Source organism: Anguilla rostrata, chromosome 5 (assembly GCF_018555375.3).
Source record: "Anguilla rostrata isolate EN2019 chromosome 5, ASM1855537v3, whole genome shotgun sequence".
NCBI classification, from domain to species: Eukaryota; Metazoa; Chordata; class Actinopteri; order Anguilliformes; family Anguillidae; genus Anguilla; species Anguilla rostrata.
Window position 1 is genome coordinate 13,749,555 of NC_057937.1, and position 19,743 is coordinate 13,769,297.

The 19,743-nt window shown below is 41.4% G+C and overlaps 1 protein-coding gene across 4 annotated transcripts in view; it reads left to right on the plus strand.

The window, feature by feature from the left end:
* The window catches only part of LOC135254769 (disintegrin and metalloproteinase domain-containing protein 33-like), a 99,686-nt gene that overhangs the window by 49,503 nt on the left and 30,440 nt on the right, over positions 1-19,743 (plus strand). For 3 of the 4 annotated variants that reach the window (XM_064335247.1, XM_064335246.1, XM_064335245.1), the window contains exons 4-5: positions 8,969-9,047; positions 14,229-14,305. In XM_064335247.1, coding sequence (XP_064191317.1) covers positions 8,969-9,047; positions 14,229-14,305 — 156 coding nt within the window. Of the gene's footprint in view, positions 1-8,968; positions 9,048-9,613; positions 9,746-14,228; positions 14,306-19,743 lie in introns of all 4 variants that reach the window. The other variant, XM_064335248.1, reaches the window with a different exon arrangement.

Here is a 19,743-nt window from a genome sequence, read left to right on the forward strand (position 1 = left end):
GAGACTGCGTTTTTTTGTAGGTCTCCTGTTGGTTGTAAATCATTTTAATTGTGTGAGAGATGAAGGTAGAGTTCCTGAGTTGTTTAATGAGATGAAAATAAACAAAGTTAATACCATAAATATAATGCACATGCTGATGCTATTCTGGTTGTATGACCTAAGTGTTTTTGTCAACACAAGCTCAGTTTGGTGAGCTTATGCCAAATTCTGTTTGTGAAGAAACAGAAAATAATAATTATATTATACACGGGTCAGAATAAAGGTTTATTAATCCCAATCCTATTCGACAATCCAAAGCCTGTTTAGAAATCTTGTATTTCACAAGCGATGTAGATATTAACCAACACTTATACGCTTAAGTTTCATTTCTATTTTGGGGAAGACACACTGCTGAACTACCTAGTCTTGCATAATCAAACGTTAAGTCTCGGAAGCATACTAGCTAGTCTGATAATTAATTCATATGAAAACATTGCCGGTGACATGTCTCACAATCTTTTTTCGAACCTAGAGTATGCTTGTGCCTGTACAGCGCTTGTTTTGATCAAAACTATCGGAGCTACTGCTCCTCACGTCGCTACTCTAAACTTCTGGGCAAAACACGAGCTCTGTTTAATGAAGAGGGAAGCAGCTGCTTTCGGTTGCTTTCCAGATTGATTCTTATCCAGCCGAGAGGGGAAAAGACCCCAAGGCCCCATGTCTGTTCTATTACTCAATGAACCGTGGCTGAATCCCACGCCGGAGCTCTCCAAGCCCGGTGAAGGAAAGTTTATCCGTGCTCTGAGACGTGCGGGATAACATCCATATGCTCCAAGTGGAGCCTCGCTTATTGCTGTTTTGTATTTTTTTTTTGTTTTTTTTGTTTGTTTGTTGTTTCTTTAGCGCGGCTCACAGCGAGAACGGTGTTGAGTCACGGATGCGCCTCCATTCGTTTTGTAGCCCATTCCAGCTCTGAGACATTGGAGGGGGAAATGTCTTAAGGCAGCACTTTACTTCCTCAACTTTACTCATTGGTTATACTGCTTTTTATAGCGTTACTCCTGAGGACCGGTTAGCTTTAGTTGGCGCTATCTCATCAGTAATACCGAACTTAACCCCCCAGTATAACCCCAAATAAGTGATTTAACAGTGTGTACTCATACAGTATTATGTAGTAGTTACGAAAGGACATTGTAATTGTGTAATTATAAAAACATCTATCATTTTTCTTGGAGCCAGAGAATCGTGCCTTGCTAGTACAACAGCGTATGATGCAATTTCAAAGCAGTCATCTGGCAGTTAAGCAGGTTTTCTATAGTAGTGCTCCAAGGCTCTTTGTGATGTACTGAACCATTGAGTAGATGTAGCAGTTTCTCCCCTTTCCTTCAGCGAAGCATGCTTTCTGTGTCGCTATTTTATTATAATAATAGAAAAATACAGAAAAATGTCCAGCAGTGAACTGACAGAGTGCATTTTTCTCTGAAAGAGTACATTTGATCGCATTCAGGCTCTCTTAGAGTCGAATTCGCACAGGATATTCTTATTTATATTTGGCTGTGTCTCCTTTTCATATTTAGTGTTGGATTCTCTTCATTTCCAGCATCCTGCTCTGACCAGCCTGGGATCTCAGCCAGTTTCTGAACAGGAAATCGTTCATTCAGCATTAATATGTTGAGATTTCTGATTGTTTTACATGTCAGCAAATTTATATCCTCTAAAAAAAGATTTGGACACAACCTGTGAACTTTTTCATTATGACAGTTATGCCTACTCTGCTGTCCTATTTCCTTATATTATGTGATTGAATTTTATTCTAATAAACATGCAACATTACACAGAGTGTGCAAATCTTTATGGACACCTACTCTTTCCCTGACTGACCGGGTGAATCTAGGTAAAAGTAATGGTCCCTTTTTGATTTCACCTGTTAAATCCACGTCAGTGTAGATAAATTGGTAGATACAGGTTGAAGAGGGATTTTGAAACTTGGGGGTAACTGAGACATGGATTGTGTGTGTGTGTATGTGTGTGTGTCATTCCGAGGGTCGGTGTCTGTCAGGTTAGGTATACTCCTGCCATTGCATTTGACCAGAACTGGAGTTTGTCCCCGGGTGCTGCACTATGGCTGCCCACTGCTTCTGAGTACCTAGGATGAGTCAAATGCAGAGGACACGGGGTCAATGAAGTATCGCTTAATAATAATTAATCTCTTTCAGATTTGCATGGTCAGTCTATGTCATGGAAAACAAAGGTGTTCAATAACATACACTGAGTGCAAATGTTTTGTACACTCAGTGTATGTTATCACATTTTCATTACATCGTATGGCATATATGGAAACTGCAAGAGTCTGATTGGCCAGAGGAATCATTTGTCCATGATGAGGTGGTTTATACCCTGCTGACTGAAGCCCAACTTCCTGGGGCCATGTTATGACTAATTATGAGCTGGCTCACAGAACTGCTGGCCTTATGGATGTTGGCACGGTCAGGGATTTGTTTGCGCTCTTAGTTATTTTCCCCAACACATTTATCAGAACCACAAACGTCAGCTCATTGATGCTGGACAAACGATTATCTCCTGTCAGGTGTTTGCTGTGATAGGTTGTGTACAATACCCAGCACCGTCAGTGTTGCCATGTAATAATATCTTGTAGAAAATCTGCACTGTAAAAAATGTTGTTTTCTGTAGAGTAAGGTCCAATCTCTACGATACTGTAAGTGAGGTTTGGCCATTCGATCCATGGTTTCATAGCTCATTGTTCTCTACTTTACTGGACTCGCAATAGAGAAATTTCTACTTTGTGAATCAAAGTCTAGATTACCTTGGGGTGTCACATCGTTTCAAGAACAGTGCAACCTCTTTATCCCTGTATGCTTATTTGTGATGGAAACATCCAGAGAGCGGCTGCCAGTTCATCTACCATCGTTCCAGAAGATATGTGGCGGTTTTGGGGGCTGAGGGTGCAAGCCGTTGTAGCACAAGGAAGCCATTCACAAAATTCAGAGCCTCTTAAAGCAGCGGGCGAGCCAGGCAAAAACATTTTATTGACGCGTTCAGCCGCTGGTATGCGTTTTAACAGCTGATCGCTTTGCTCACCTTAACGAATGATGAGATGAGGGAACAACGTTTGGCTCTCATTTCCTTCTTTAACACCATGCAGCTGTTGCCTTTTTACCCGGTGATTGCAGGCTAATCTAGAGGACGTCGATACCGCGATCCTGTTGTTAGAGCGTGAAATGGAAGTCGTGTGGAAAAGGAGTTTCATTGAATGATCAATGCGTTGGGACGTACTTGTCTTGGGGATCTTTCCAAGCCAAACGCTACTGTGAGGACAAACAAGATGATCAATAAATTTCTGTTAGTAGTCTATGTTTTTAGAGGGAAAAAAGGCCTATTTTGATTGCAGAGGTCGATCCATCTCATTTGCTTTCGCTCCGCGTGTTTTCCTCGAAAGGGCCTGGTTTTGGAGCGACTCGCTCCCCAGGTGCATTACCGCAAAACGAAGGGCATGTCCCTCTTCATCTTCAATCGTGTAGCCGCACACCCCAGTCCTTTCTTCTCTGGGCCCAACACTCTTTTGGGCTCGGGGCATCTTCTGGGCTTCTTTTGTTAGCCTTTGAAATTGGGGGATCTGTGCCTTGAGACATGTTTTTCAATTATTTAATGGCGTTTCCTCAGCAGGTTTTGAAGTTGTTCTCTAATGGAGAGGGGGATAGTCGCAGTTTCGGTTTTGGGGGGTTATACTGCATCATTACTGCACACAGCGGTGAGAAAAGAAGTCTGGAAAAAAAAGTAGTACTTCTATGACTCATGCTTTTTGCTTTCTTTGGGTCAGCTGAGGCCAGGTGGTTTGCATTTTTGTGAGAGGAAAGTTCACCGGTCTTCAAAGGCTTTGTCGTTTAAAAGTCGGCGTCAGGTGTTTTTTTCTTTGAGCAAATGCCTTATGGAAGCTTTTAGAAACTTAAAATGAAACATTTTGTCGACCCAGTGATGTCAAATATATGAATTTATTTAAGGATATATTTATTATTTATTTTTTGTAACCCACACAATACGACTTAATGTACCATTCTTAAATGTACCCCTGGCTGTGCAGGCACTCACTTTGTCCTTATAAGAGGGCGAATGCATTTTTTTAATGCTGTACTTTGTTGGATTCATAAAAAACCAAAGCCAGAGCACACAGACACAGGTTTGTAACCAGTACACAGTAAAATGTTCAGTGCTCAATCAAACCTTACAGAGTACAAAAGGTCCCTGTTGGACTCATATGCACTCTGTTAAGAGTTGAATTAACATCAGACATTTTACTGTGTATATGATTACGCATGAAGACCCATCGAAGATAAAATAGGTTAATGACAAACTGTTGCTTTCAACTGTTTCGCAAGTACAGAGCAAAATCAGAGACAAATATAAACTAAAGAATGATACTGACGCTTTCCATTTTTTCCGTATTATATTTTTTAAAAATGATAACCAGATACTTGCTTTTTCTTCCAATGTGGAAATCCACTTGATAAAAGTAAAATAAAATGTGCATTGTACAAGTACCACTTTCTGAAAATAAACAACTCAGAGAACTCATTTGCAAAGAAATGTTTGTGGTTTTATGAGTTTTGATGAAGTGATTCAAAAAGCTACAGATCTACTAGAATTTCCTTTTACTTCTTTCCAAACAATTATAACATTTAAAGTTAATGAGGTGACATTGGAGTGTGCAAAGAGTAGGAATCGAGCACCTGTGAGACTACGAGCTGTATCAAATGTCTGTGGCTCCTCTATTGCTGGAGGCACTGTTGGTGAATCTAGGAGGAAGTCAATGGTGCACAGCCATCCAATTTTTATTTTCATTGTATCCATTTTTGCAAACCTGCCTCCGAGAACTTTACAAGCAGCCCCGAGCAGCTAAAGTGAAAATTTTAATGCTAACAAAAGATATGGAGTGGATATGAGACTAAAGTCGTCAAAGTGTGACAGATGGGCTACTGAAATGTATATAAGCACCAGGGAAATGAGGGAGTCTCCTGTTCACAGCATTAACACCTGTGCTTTGTCAGCCAATTAAGAAGTGCGCCGAGCCTGGAAAGGGGACACTAATTTCAAAATGAATATAAAATGCTCAATTTTACATCAACATAAAATATTGGCTTTGCTTGAAATTGCTTTAACTACATTTGCTGCTACAGTGTAGCACTTTTGCGATGTTGGCATAAAAATGTAAATGAATTCAAAATTCATTTTTACTGAAATGTCAATGCAGCGGGAAGCCTCTGTATGTGCTTGGCCCCTGGGGTGCTGCTTGTTGCTGTACTATAAACACCATTATATGATAATCACTTGGCAGATGCTCTTATACAGAGCTACGTACAATAGTGGAGAACATCAGTGTTACTCACAAATACAAAAAGGTCTTATCACTAGAAGGCACAGGGGCTCATTTATATTCATTAATGTAATGCTAATCAAACAAAAAATGTGTGTTGTAACAAAAGAAAGTACCACTAGACAGATAACACACAGTTAAACCTGTAACATTATCCAGAAGGAAACCCAAAGAAAGAAATATTAAAACATATTTAAAGGGGGTCAGGGTAACCGTGGTGCAATCTGAGAAGGTGAGTGTTCAGTCTGTGTCGGAAGATGAGCAGAGTTTCTCCTGCCCCGACTGCACTGGGAAGTTCCTTTGAAGATGTGCAGTAACAGAGCTGTCCCTTTAGCTGCATGATAGGCTAGCACCAAGGTTTTAATTTTGTTATGAGTTGATATAGGTAGTCAGCAGAGGGATATGAGAAGACCAGTGACAAGGCTGAGTAACAGGCCTGTTTGAAGACAGCAACAGTGGACAGGGATGATTTCACCAGAGAATAAATATATATTACTAATAACAATAGCTATTAAATATTATTATTAGTAGTAGTAGCAGAAGCAGTAGTAGTAGCAGCGGTAGTATTGGCAATAGTAGTGGCAGTAGTGGTAGTATTAGTAGAAATATTAGTATTAGTATTATTTGTATGTCTATACAGCAACTGTGAAGGTTGTTTTTATCTGTTGCCTAAAATGGACATTTCTACAGATTTTTGGGTCAGTTGCACACTAAATGTGGTGCTTCATTCACTTGCGACAGCCCTTCGAACATGGAACCTGTCTTGTAAGGCACCTGGTTTATTAACCAATAACCAAGCAGGGTAGAGCACAGTGTCCTCCCCTCACCCTTCTGACGCATAACCACAGGTTCTGGGCTTTTTCTCCTGGCGTGAGAGGGAGGGTTCGGCGCTTGGGTAAATGTCACCCCACGCGTCGTCCGTGTGCGACGCCCAGAAGACCTGCACGCTTCCGCGGTGCGGTGACCTTTAACGCTAACAAGTAATTATCACTCTCCACGGTTCTTTTGTGATCGCCTGGTTTATTAGCCCACTGCTCTCAGCAGATAGCGACAAGTGACACACATGATATGTCACCACAGAACCACGTGCCAGAGAGAGGGCCTGGCTGGAGGCTGTCAGGAGAACAAATAGAGTGCGAGATCCTTTGTCTCTCTCTTTCTTCTCGTCACCGTGTATTGTGAGAAATGCTTCACTCAGTTTCCTGCTTTTATTGAAGCTATTTATTTGATCTTTAAGTCAATTTGATTGTAGAAAGTAGTGTTTTTGTAGGGAATTTATTTGTTCATTTAATTCAGGGTCGCGGGGGAGCTGGAGCCTATCCCAGCGTGGCCTCCCTGTGGGCCATTTGCAGATGGACTCTCCGATTGCTGTAATTGGATTATTACCGTATGGTAAAAGCACGGTAATTTATTGCCGTACTTTTGTGCACTGCAAGTGTATTTAAAGTGGGTGCCATGAATACAGTGAGAGCTTATTATTTTTTGCCAGGGTTGCCGAACTTTTTTTTTTTTTATGTCACAGTCCCCTAACTCTGGCTCAGTCTCCTTGTCAGTAAAACAGTTAACTGTCAGTACATACCCTACACAATAAAGACTGCGAAGCAGAGCCTATTGAACAAGCAAGAATTCAGAAATATGTCATCCACATAATGATCTATATCAGAAATGTATTTAGTGCAATATAAATACTTAATACGTTACTATAATGCATATTAACAAGGACACGTAAAAGCAGCATTTTTTGTTAGCCAAGTTTATTTTATCTATAGTAATTTACAAGCTCTTGTATCTTTAATCTCTTGATTGTAAAACGCAGGAGTAACTTTTTGGCTGGAAATTAAGGTGCGTTTTTTTAAGGTGTTATTTTTTGAAGGTAAAGATTTTGTTCCGAAATAGATTGTACTTTTGTGTGCTGTGGCTCCCTTTCACGGTGTTTTCCTTGGATACAGAGAGGGCCTGTTAATGCCAGGCAGCTGTGAGACGCGGTGCTAAGTGAGAACGTATCAGGGAGCGTTTGATAAGACAACACAGCCACTGGGAGGGATGCAGCCTTCTCGGCAGTACAGCAAGTCGAGCAGCACAAATGTAAGACATTTTCTAAACAGGCGGTGGAGGGGAAGCCAGCCAGCAGAGACAGCTCTATGATACACAAGTGAGATGGCACATTCATTATCATTTAAAGGTTGCACACATTGTGTGTAAATAGGCCGCAAGCTTGGAAATTGGCCCATGCCCTTGTACGGTGACCTCCATGTCCAGCCCGAGCACTCGCCACTTTCTCACAACTTTGCTGTGATGATGCTACCATATCGTCCAGAAACACTGTCAGAATGATTTTATTTCTGAGCAATGTTCGTATTTATAAACCCACTCTATGATTTCCCATTGGCTGTCTCATAAGCCCTAGTTTCCATTGAGGGGAGACAGATGCATCTAGGAGGGCCCAGCCCAGCATCTGCTTCCCACCCACAAAGTGTCCCTCGCTGCAGGCCCAGGACTTGCAGAGCTTATAGCCAGAGTGCCTCTGACTGGCCTTAGCCTGAACCGTCTTCCAGCAGCTCCACTCACCCCTTCCTTACGAGGGGGTATAACAGGAGAACAGGCTGGGAGTTGCTGTCTTTCTCCCGTGTGAAAAGCCTCCATCTGGAGGCCCTCCGGACAGGCAATGCGATGCCGGTCGGGGGTCCTTTCTCCAGACACGGCATCGTTCGCGCCTCGTGAAAACCATTCCCCTGCCGCTTTTTCATTCGCCATCATCGTAATGCAGGCTCCCGAACTCCAAGGTTGTTTGTTTCTTTGTATATATTCTCTTTTTTTATTATTTCATTTCGGCTATGTTGCCTGTCTCATTTCTGCGGCACTCCGGGATTTTAAAAGCTTGCTTGTTGCTCCGTACTCATTAATCACTGGCGTTTCTGTTATTTAAATGGACCTGTGTACCGCTGTTTGTGAAGAACGGTCGTAATCAAGGTTGGCAGTCGCTGTAGCAAAGCCAGAGCCTTTTGCATATGCCCCTCATTTACTGGTGCTGGAACCGTGCGTGCGCAGAAAAAATGTGGATTTTCATTCTGGCGAAGCAAAGAACGCTGTCACACTGAAACGACTCAAATTATAGAGACGGTAACAACCGATCTGCCCTGTCCCCAAATGAAACATTTACTGCGGTGAGCTGCCGTATGTTCATTAGCCCTGTTCATTTAAAAGGCTTCAGTCTCCTCAGACAGTGAGTGGAGAATGAAACAGAAGGCTAGGGGACACTTTTGGCCTTCTATTTTTTTTCCCCTTTCTCCATGGTTCCCGCCAGACCTGGGTCAAATACGGATTTGTTTTGGATTCAAATACTTTTCTACGCATGACTGATCTTGTCTGGTGTATCAGAACCAATGAAATACTCTCAAAAAGTGCAAATCCCACCTTCTGGTCATATTACACCAGGCAAGATCAATAGAGCACAGAAAAGTATTTGAATCCAAAACAAATATGTATTTGTCACAGGTCTGGTTCCAGCGGAGACCTGTGAATTTCCTGTCCATTTTGTTTGTCAGAAAAGCAGGAGGGAGATTGATTATGAAGGGCTGATGCGTGTGTGTTCTCTCACAGTGAGCTGCTGGGCCCGGACTTCACAGAGACGCACTACAGTGAGGCCGGGGACCAGGTGACCATCTCGGCCAATCAGACGGTAAGTCTGCATCTTACTTCCCACAGTCCTCCAACTTCAACTTCACAGCCCATGATAAACCACAAATGCTATGATTCCTGATCATATGTCTCTCTGACAGTTAGCACACGTAGGTGTACATAGCCATGTACATTCAATGTACATGTAAGAATTAAGGCATATGTATTTATCGAGTTGATACACAGTATAAATTGTGCCAGAAAATTTGATTATAAACTTCATAAGTAGAATGAGATTATGGCTCACTCTGTGTAATTATAATGGATCGCCTCAATGTATGAAAATTTTACTCCACTGAGAACTTATAACAATCCAACACCCCCCCCCATCCTATTTATTTGCATCATATATTATGGATCTATATTAGCCATGCATTTAGTTCAATATAAATATGTAAAATATAAAACAATAATATATATTTCCCAGGAAACCAATGTCTGTTTTTTGTAAGGAAGGGTTATTTTAAACTATGAAACCATGAAAACATAAACAAAATATTCTTAAAAGGAGAACTTTTTTAAAGAATTTTGCTGACGATGTCCTTGGACTCCACACCTGGACCCCAGGTTTGGAAAAACTGTTTCAGGGACTCATCAAGCAGCAGCCAAGGGCAGGAGGAATCCAATGAAAACTGAGGGAAGCGAGACTGAGCTAAAAACCCAGTTCAGCTATGAGCAAGTGTGCTTTGACAAGAACAGGTTTCGCTATCCATTTCTTATTTACGTATAGGAGTAAGAAAATGTGTGCGCCACTAGAATGTTAACCTTCATACATTTTCCTTAGAGTGGGTGAAAAATGGCAAATTCCTTAAAGTTCACGTCACACAGATACAGAAAAAAAATCTATATCGAGCACGGCAGCCTCTCTTTTTCCACTAGTGAAGAATGTGTTTCTGTAACTTTTGTAAAGCCCAGAGATGTTTTTCAGAGTGGTACTTGACCTTTATCAATTCTGTATCCTGACAGAAATAGAAACATCTCCAGTCCTATTTGTGCCCACTTACCAAAACCCCGGTATACATTTTAAATGACTTTATCTGTCATTATTTCTGCAATCACCTGTCATTACCTGTTATCTGTCATTATTCATAAGGCGTACTCCAGGATTCAGAATAGTTTGTCTCTGGCCTGTTAGTTTCTTGCCAAAAGAAGAGAGTGGCATTTTTTAAGCTCCTCTTGCAGAACTTGACTCTAGTTCAGCAGGCGTTCTATTTCTGCTCCATAAACAGCTGTCTCTCACTGCGCGCTGTCATATTCCGGTCTAGGCCTTGAATAACCTCTGTAATAACTGCGCCTCAATCAAATTAAATTGATTGGCCTCCGCTTTTCCCCATGCGAGAGAGCAGACGCCCTGAGGATGCCAGCACACTGATCGTACCCAGGGGAGCCCTAGCTTTGTGACTCTCGCTTTGGTATTTAGATGGACGTGTAGCCTCCGGGCTATTCCAAACTTCCAAATAGACCAACGGCAAGTTTTTAGCATGCTGGTTACAGAAAATATGTGCACTGTGCATACAGTGGGGTCCTAGGCATAGAGCATTGTGGTATAGGGTAGGAGACCGCAGGCAGGAGACGCTGGGAACACCTGTCTGGGGTGGAAGTGCATGTTTCGGAGCCATGCTGAACAGGGAGAAATTCATACATTTGCACAGGCAATTTGATGCATGAGCTACCAGGGGAAACCAATTAGGAAAGCACTGAGGAAGTGCGATTAACCTCTTCAGAGCAGATCAAAAGGCAAGCAAGTAGAAGCAAAGGCTGTCATGGGCAGACTCTGAAGGAGGAAAAAAGAAAAGACATTAAAAGGGGGAAAGATTAAACAGGTGTGCCAAGTATTCATCAGAGGCATCTAAGGTGGCCATATTTAAAATAATTTCCATGATTTATATGATTGTATGTGATAATTCAAATGATTCTTTGACCCAGATTCACATTGCCTGTCTCAGATTTGAGATGGGAATTACATATTTTCATGCAAGACATTCCTGAGCTTTGATGTGGAAAAAAAATAGATATTCCACCTAAAGCTGGTTAAAAAGAGGAACAGACAGATATGTCACCCAGACCGGCAAACAAGTGGGACTTAATTCAGTGGAATTGGTTTGGAAATGCATGTCAACATTCAGTCAATACCATGAGGTACAATCTGCCAGTCAGATCAATGAGGCTTTCTTTTGTGCATGAGATATGCTAAAGAAAAGGCATAACAAGCCTTTCCAAATCAATAGATAATCTGTTAAATCAACAGACTAACTGTGGATAGCATGAACTCAGTCGCTGTTTAAATGCAGACACGCACTGTCACCATCTCTCTGACAAGCACACACCACGACACACACACACGCACAGACATGCACACACACACACACACTCATAACTCTATAAACTCATCTATAGCAGCAAAAAGCACATTGCAGAATCAGTGCAGTTAAATTATTCCCCTCACATGTAAGGTACACCAATGGTAATATTCAGATGTGAAAGCAGTAATTCACAGGGAAAGGTGCATAGGGTCATTTGTACTTATGCTCATATTGTGTGCTATTAATATCTGATTTTATATATGTATTCATAAAATGATCCATAATATAACCCAGGCATTCATATGGAGAGTAACTTACAAGCCCATTGTAGAAAGATACATTCAAAGCACATCTCAGGGCTAACTGGAGTAAAGCAGATAAAGATGAAGAAATGAATGATGTAATAGAATGATTTACAGTAACCTAAAACGAAGTGGTAAACATACGCAGTTGACCGTGTATATTTTGAGTTAATCTTCATGTTGCATAGGTGAGCTGACTAATGGGAATGAATGATACATACCCAATGAGGGTTGGGTGAAGAGAAGTCCACATTGATGTTAACATTCAGAATACATAAACATAACATGAATATACAGTATATGTGAGGACAGAATGAGCCAAATATACAGTAAGTGAGTCACTTGCCTCCTGCCACTCGTGAAAAAAAGAAGTAGAACCTTTGGTGGGATGAGAGCAGATATAACATTGAGTGTGTACAAAACGTTGGACATGGTTTCTGGTGCAGAAGAATAGTCTTCTTAGGCATATTGATTAATGAGTGCATTTTTAAAGTTATTTTTATAAAATCAGGTCCTCCCCAACACAAGGGCGCATGCGCACGCACACATACGTACATACACACACACACACACACACACACACATGAACATGCACACACACCTCCCCCATCGCATGTTGCAGGCTTCAATACTGTTTTCTTCACATCCTGTGCTTTTGCTGTTAGGCTAAATTACCTAATTTCATGGTCTGATAAGCAGCACAAATCCCTTTAAACAGTCAGGAATTGTCAGTTATGCAGCCAATGAAGAGCAGTAATTCGCCAGGTTTTGACATTGAGGGGAAAATCTTTTAAAAATGGTTTTGAGAGACCAGAACAGTGAATGAAATTAAACGAAATCATCACTAGAGAAGTCAGAGGGCGATACAAGCATGGGTAGAATGGAGATCAGAGGTAATCATAGTCTAAGGAACCATTTTAGACATTAATAGTAATCTCTCTCTCTCTCTCTCTCTCTCAATGATATGTTTATAGTAATTCTGAGGATAAATAAATAATTCAATAGTTACAATTAATTACATAGTAACATATTTCTGGTATGAGTTATTCATATATTTTGGAATCACGGGCAATTTAGGGTTCAGAGATACTTTTCAAAAAATACTTTTAATATATGCACTGAAAACCACAGCTCTTAATTAGGATGTCAGGTTTCGGTCTTATACTCTTGAGGTAGGACCACAGTGTGTGCTGGTTCTTGGTGTGTTTCAGGACTTAGAATGATTGATTCAGGTAGGCTAAACAGTCCTAGCAACATGTTTACGGCTCCTAAATTGGCCGTTATTTTGAAGAAACAAGAAGACAGGCAGGCCTCCAGGATTTGATTATCACCCCAAAAGTAGCAGTTTCATTTCAATCATATATTGCTATCCCCTTTTATATTTGTATTCTCATGTTATGTAAACTAAGATACACCACAGAGATATTGTCCATAAAGCATGTTCAGATGATGTGATGATAATTATAAGATTAAATAAAATGATTGAAATGTCATTTTTGCAATATTCTTTTTTTCCTCGAGCAATAATAATGAATGAATATTAATGAAGTCCATGTGGTTTATGATTCTTTTGAAATCTGGCATGTAATCGGAAAGGCCCATTAGGAAACATATGGACCACAGGCTTATTTGGGTCAAACAGCCAATCCACCTCAAGGTTGTTATGATAGCTGAAATTGCACATACTTGTTTATCTCAACAGTGTAACTCAGTTTGTACCCAACATTCACTCTTTTTCCATGTTCAATGGTTACATGATTAGCACTTAACTTCGAGTATCATTGTAATAATTATTGCGAAGATAATCTATTTAAAACCTTGTTTCTTTAATCAGCCTTTCTTCATTGAGCTTTTATTTTCTTTGACATTGCAAGACTGTCTGAATGGCATCAAACAAGTAATGATGAAAGAATCCATGCCAAAGAAGCGTGACGAGTTATCAAATTTGTCTGAAGGCGATGCTGCAAATTACATTGACGTTGAATTTAAAATAACAGCAGCGTTTAACGGCTTGCGTGTTGAATTGTTGTAGCATGCGTCAATCACGTCGTACCAGTCGAGGCTCGACCACAGTCCCTCATCGGCTGATAGACATTCCCAGAGGATAAGACTTCTGCAGTAATCTAGTGAAGGTGCTTGCAGAAGCACACTGTAAGGACGGAATGAGCCAAGCATACTGTAAGTCTGTGAGTCACTTGTCTCCTGCCACTCACAGAAAAAGTGGAACCTGTGATGGACTGAGAGCAGATCTAACATTGAGTATGTACAAAACGTTGGCCATGGTTTCTGCTGCAGAAGAAAAGCCAGGTACTGCCCAGCTCGCACACGCATACACGCACATGCACACACACACACACACACACACAAACACACACGCACACACACAAGGCGCTATCTATCTTCACTGTGAGCAGGTAGGGCTGCATTGGTATTGCTCAGGTCAGGTGTGCAGTTGGCACCGCCTCTTCCGCAGAAAGTGATTTCACTGCCTTGCATGATGCATGAGTCCGTTAACGGCTTTCGGGTATGAAGTCCTCTCCTCTTTTCCTTCCCCCCCTTTTCACTCTCTCATTGCAGGACCACTGTTTCTACCATGGCTATGTGAGAGGGCACCCAGATTCCTGGGTCGTTCTCAGCACCTGCTCCGGGGTCCGGTGAGTCACATGACCAGCCATCGTGTTTGATGGGTCCCTAGAGCCATTTTTATTGTGGCTAATTCCATTGAAAGGGCCATAAAGAAAAGTTAATTCACGAAGTTCACCGACAAATATTTACAGTATTGCATCAGTGCATTGCATGCGAATGCTCCCTCAGCTCACACGGCTATAATGCACCAATTAAGCTGTCTGGTAGGGGATGATGAATGACGAGTGCTTGCACTGTGTTTGAGAGTAAAGATTCATTTGGCGATTATAACACATTAATATTGATTAAAATAAATGACTTAAGAGCTATCTGGCATCAAAGCCATAAATAGTGAATGAGAAAGCCAGGTCCTTTGTTGATCTCCCCACATTAAAGAGTCATATCTGTTTTGGTATGTATGAGTGAAACTCAGTTGCAGTATTAATTTGGCTGCATATGGCTGTTTTTTCTTTTTTTTTTTGTAAAACATAATTTTTATTTTTTAAACACCTATGTTGCATACTTGTAATGCATACTGTTATTTACAAAAACATTGCTTTATACTACAGTACATGCACTGATGCTATACCATAAATGTTTGCCAGTGTGTGGCTCAGTCTCTCAACCCAAACATGTTTTAATGTTGTAACAATGACGCGATTATTAATAGTGACACAAATCATTGTCGTGAGTGGTGTGTGTCACGCCTGGTTCAAGTTGTTTGATTCAGCACACGACAACAGGAGTGTCCAGGCTGGTGCGATTGTAATTCTAACTTCTTGACTTTATTCCCTATAGCAATTTTCCGTGTGAAACTCAGCCGGAATAATAAGCAGCAGCGAGCAGGAAGAGTGCACCAGAGGAGGTGCTCTGATTGTCTGAGCAGAGTGACACCTGGGAGAAGGTCTTCCAGTTCATACATTTACCAAATTACAGGAAAGACTGAAGGAGAAATGGCACTGTCCCCACCCTCCCTGGGAAAAAAAAGCTCTCTGATTCTAATGGTCGCAGAACAACTTCCTTTCCAAGCCAAAATGTCACTGCTCAATTTGGAGGGAACGTTGCAATAAACAGAGGTCCAATTGCTACGGCATCAGGTGAAAGGCCTTGCAGGAAAGCAATCTCTTTTCTCTCCGGTCTTCCATTATGGCCTTGTGTTTCGGCACAGGAAGCGGCGGATTTGGTCGTGCGTGTGGAGCACGGTCACCTCGCGAACTCACTCACGAAGCTCGCACATTGAAATGAGATTCCAACTTCACTTTAACTGAATTTAATTGCATCACCAAATGTGAGTTGTGTAGGAGAGCACAAGTGTTCAGCAGACCTGATCTCAACGCTTGAACTAGATGCAAGTCTGTATTTGAAGTGGGCACTGTCCATCACAGAATAGTCAGTTGTGGTTCACTGCAAACAAATTCGATTTAACTGGAGTAGACCCCAACATAGTCTTGTGCGTTTGTGTGTGTGCCTGTGTGCATGAATGTGCGTACCTGTGTGTGTGCGTGCGAGCGTGTATGTCAAGACTTTTTCTCAAGTCGGTTATCTGAGAAATAGAAGAGAATTTCTCATCTTCCCCTCTACCAGCCTGACGGTCTTTGAGTGGACACCCACTGTTTCATTCCCTAGTTTTCAAAGGATATGACAAAGCAACCATAGGGCATTGTGGAGGGAGAGTGCAATAGTGATGCATCTTCCTTCAAGGCAGGCATCTTGTGAAGTCTCAGAACCCGCAGCGATTTTATTAGACGTAGTTACTAAATTAGAGAAACATTACGGAATTGGGGTTTTACAGTTGTCATGAACTGATTTGCTTTTAAGCTCGCTCTGGCACAGTGGCTTGCATTTAAATGCCTTTAAATTTCCTTAACTGTAAAAAAAGAAATAGGTCTGTACATAAGCGTGCAAAGTACCGTGAAGTTCATCACTCTTCCTTGATGCAAAGATATCGGAGTGGCCTAGGCACTGTCAGGCAACTTTATTGAAATGTAAAATTTATGTATTAAAATGTAGCCTTCTTTCATTACTTGTGCTCAGTCACAGATTTCAAACCCAATCCTGCTTTATTAAAACTCCACCAAATTGCCAGCTCAGCAAAACTCAATAAATAAAACATCTTATGATTGTTCCAGCGGGGTGTTTGCTTTAATAATGTGAGACCATTGTTTTTAAGTGTCATATTTGTCTTTTGCCTGCACGCTTTAATCCTGACAAGCTCTCACACAAACCGTGAGAGACAAACTGTTCTGAAATGCAGACATGCTACAGTCCTTCTTTCTGCTGAGCCTTGGAAAATCACTGCATATGGCTTCCAGGTGTTAGAAGGCCATTTCATGGCTCTCTAGAAGCTATAAAATCACATGATGCATATGAAAGAATAGAAATACAGGAAATAAAATGAAGATAATGAAGACATTTTTTTTTTTTTTTTTTAATTGTATCAAGGAGAGGTGTTGAGAACCTCGTTTTTGAGTGAGACATGCCAAAAAAAACATTAGACAGAGACTTCATGTTGTACATAGGCCAATCACAATACAAACTGGCACAATGATTAAGGGGTTGAAGGAGCCATAGAATGGTAAGTACTCAGTTGAGTGGTGCTGTATTTCACAGTGCTGTATTTCTGAGCATACAGGCTTCTGCAGGCATGTGATACTCTGTACCGCTTAATGTCTAACAGTCTGTGAATTCTAGGGTTGCCACAAAGTGGAAACTTTTACGTGAAGGTTTTGGAAAACCATTGGATTACATTTTAGACAAAGTAAGTACATGAGTCATAAGAAAGCATGGTGTTCCTAAAAAAAAATCATGACATCTTAATGAAGGTGGTGGAGGGAGATTTCAAAAGTAGTTGGCACAATACATGCATTAAACTTATGCACTTAGCAAGTGTTCTTGTCCAGAGAGACTTACACAGCTTGCCTTACGTACAATTCATTTATACAGCTGGATATTTACTGAGGCAATTCAGGTTAAATACTTTGCTCAAGAGTACAATGGCAGTGTCCCACCTGTGAATCAAGTGCACAGTCTTAGGGTGACAAGATCCCTGACCATTATAGTGCTCTATTCGAAAAGACTTTCATTTTATTTTCTACCTTTTACTGTCGCTCCAAGATATTTACTTGATCTGCACGGAGTCAGTGAATGGTTTTTTTTTAATGCTCTGTGAATAAGTTGATTAACAATTCTGAATGCACTCCTGTGTGTGGAATTGTCACTCACCGCTGCTGTCGAGAGCTGCTCACCAATGTGAAAAGTTTATTTACTGTAAACTGGGCCAAACCATGCAGAACAGCCAGAGAAATGTCCCTCGCAGCAAGCTCCTTGCTAATGCTCGGTTGAACGAGTGAACAACTTGACCATTTTTGAAACCAGTAGACCAACAAGTCGGTACAGCGCTTGCAGTTTTAAATCATTTTTATTGATTGTACAGTACTGATACGAATATTATTACAATTTTAATATCAATAAGCATTTATATGCCATTCACTTTTTTGATCGACTTCCTGGCTTAACACTTGGAGAAACTATGCTACAGTGTCTCTTCTCTATCTATGAGAAGGCTGGCCAGGTTGTAGAATGGTGCGTTTTTGCACTAGGCAGTGATGTAATGTTGACTTTCAGCGGCTGGGAAGGGAACAGGTCTCCTGTAAGTCCCCTGAGAGACAGGCCGGTGATGCCGGTGGAATGAGGCCGGACAGGTAATCAATCCCCCCAATCGGGATGGTCGCATCAGGCCCATCAATCATTGGCAGCCTGAAGGGCGGGCGGTGCCACGGCCTCCGCTGTTCGCCCGGGCCCCCGAGCGCCTCGGAGCGGGTGACGCGGCACCAGAAAAGGGCACCGTATGCTAATTCCGCAGGGCTGTCTTTTCGGTGAAGGACGGGAGGACAGAATATTGATCAACGCGGATGGAAGCGGCTCGTGCGAGCAGTTCAAAGATGGCGAGGCAACAGCTTTTGAAATGTTGCTGGGTTACTGAGTCATGGCCACGTCCATTTTGGAATGGGGCCTGGCGTCCAAAGATGGGAGAAGGTGTCCATATTACACCATTGGCCAGTGTTTTTCTACTCGCCCTCGTCTTATCCGAATCCTCAGCCACGTTGTGTATCTCATGTTGGTCTTACTGGCCCACTTTTATTCATTCCTTTGCCATGCTGTGCCAAGAGATGAGGCTATTACACAGATGCAAGAAGGCATTACTATTGATTAATGATGGGCTGTTTGGTTGCAGGATATAATGTGAGATATGTTCACCCAGGCATGTGTCAGGGTAATTGCTTGTTTTGATACACCGTTTCAAAAGTAAGATAGTTCTCTCCGCTCTCTACGCCTGAAAACACATCTCTTTCTCAGCCATTTCAAAATGTCCTCACCCCAATTCTGTCTTCATTTAAGCTGGGTTGTCTTTCTTCTTAGCTCAAGAGATATATATCCTATATTATGGATTATATACAGCACTATGTGTTATATTCACTGAGAGCGTAATTTAAGAACTTCATTTTCTGATCCAAGGTCATACCAGGTCTTTATATCTAAAGAATCACTGCCCCTCCTCTGGAACAAGTTTGTGTGGTTCTCCCACTTCTGTAATCCATGAGATACAGATGTGACTCAGGGTATTCAATACATCCTGTCAGTGTTTCATAAAAAATCACCACCTGGCCCTGTTGGAGAACATTTTCTGTAGACATGTATTACTAACTTTCCTGTGGGAAAACAAATTAAAACTATGCTAATTAAATGTTTTATATTGCATTCAAATTGAGCAAGATTATTCATTTTAAACATAGTGGGTTTATAGTTTTGAGGGTGTAAAAAGTGTAAAAATTCCACCTGCATTGATGTAAAAACTAGAGAACAACATTCATTATCTTTATTACCTCAATTTGCTTTATTTGCTACTGACTAAATTGGGATGTATTTGCAATAAACAACAACAAGCTCTTTCTGAAAATGTGGTATATGTTCCTTCATTTTAATGTGCATTCATTAAAGAGGCTGTATGTATGTGTGGGCAGAGGCGTAGGTGTTTGTTGCTATGTTAATTTCAAATAGAACCATCCAATGGCCTATTGTTAATCGTCTTATTTTACAATTCTTTATTGTAAGTGTTTCTGTGTGTGTGTGTGTGTGTGTGTGTTTGTGTGTGTGCGTGCATACGCGCGTGTGTGTGTGCATGCGTGCGTATGTGCGTGCATGTGCGTGTGTGTGTGTGTCCAGTCTCTGTGCCACAAGTGGGCTACTGTGGCTAGAGTCTCCCCTGACAAGTAACCCTCATGGTGGAAAGCCAGCTTTGCTTACATATTTTGTAGAGCCAGCCGGTGGGACAATATTGGACAGTCATGCTTCAGACACCCTCTGTGGGACACTATCACAAATTGCATCTAGATCAGGGTTTCTTCCAGACCCTCCTGCAGTTATCAAAAAAAAGTCATATCATCTTGATTCATACTTGTATTTGCAT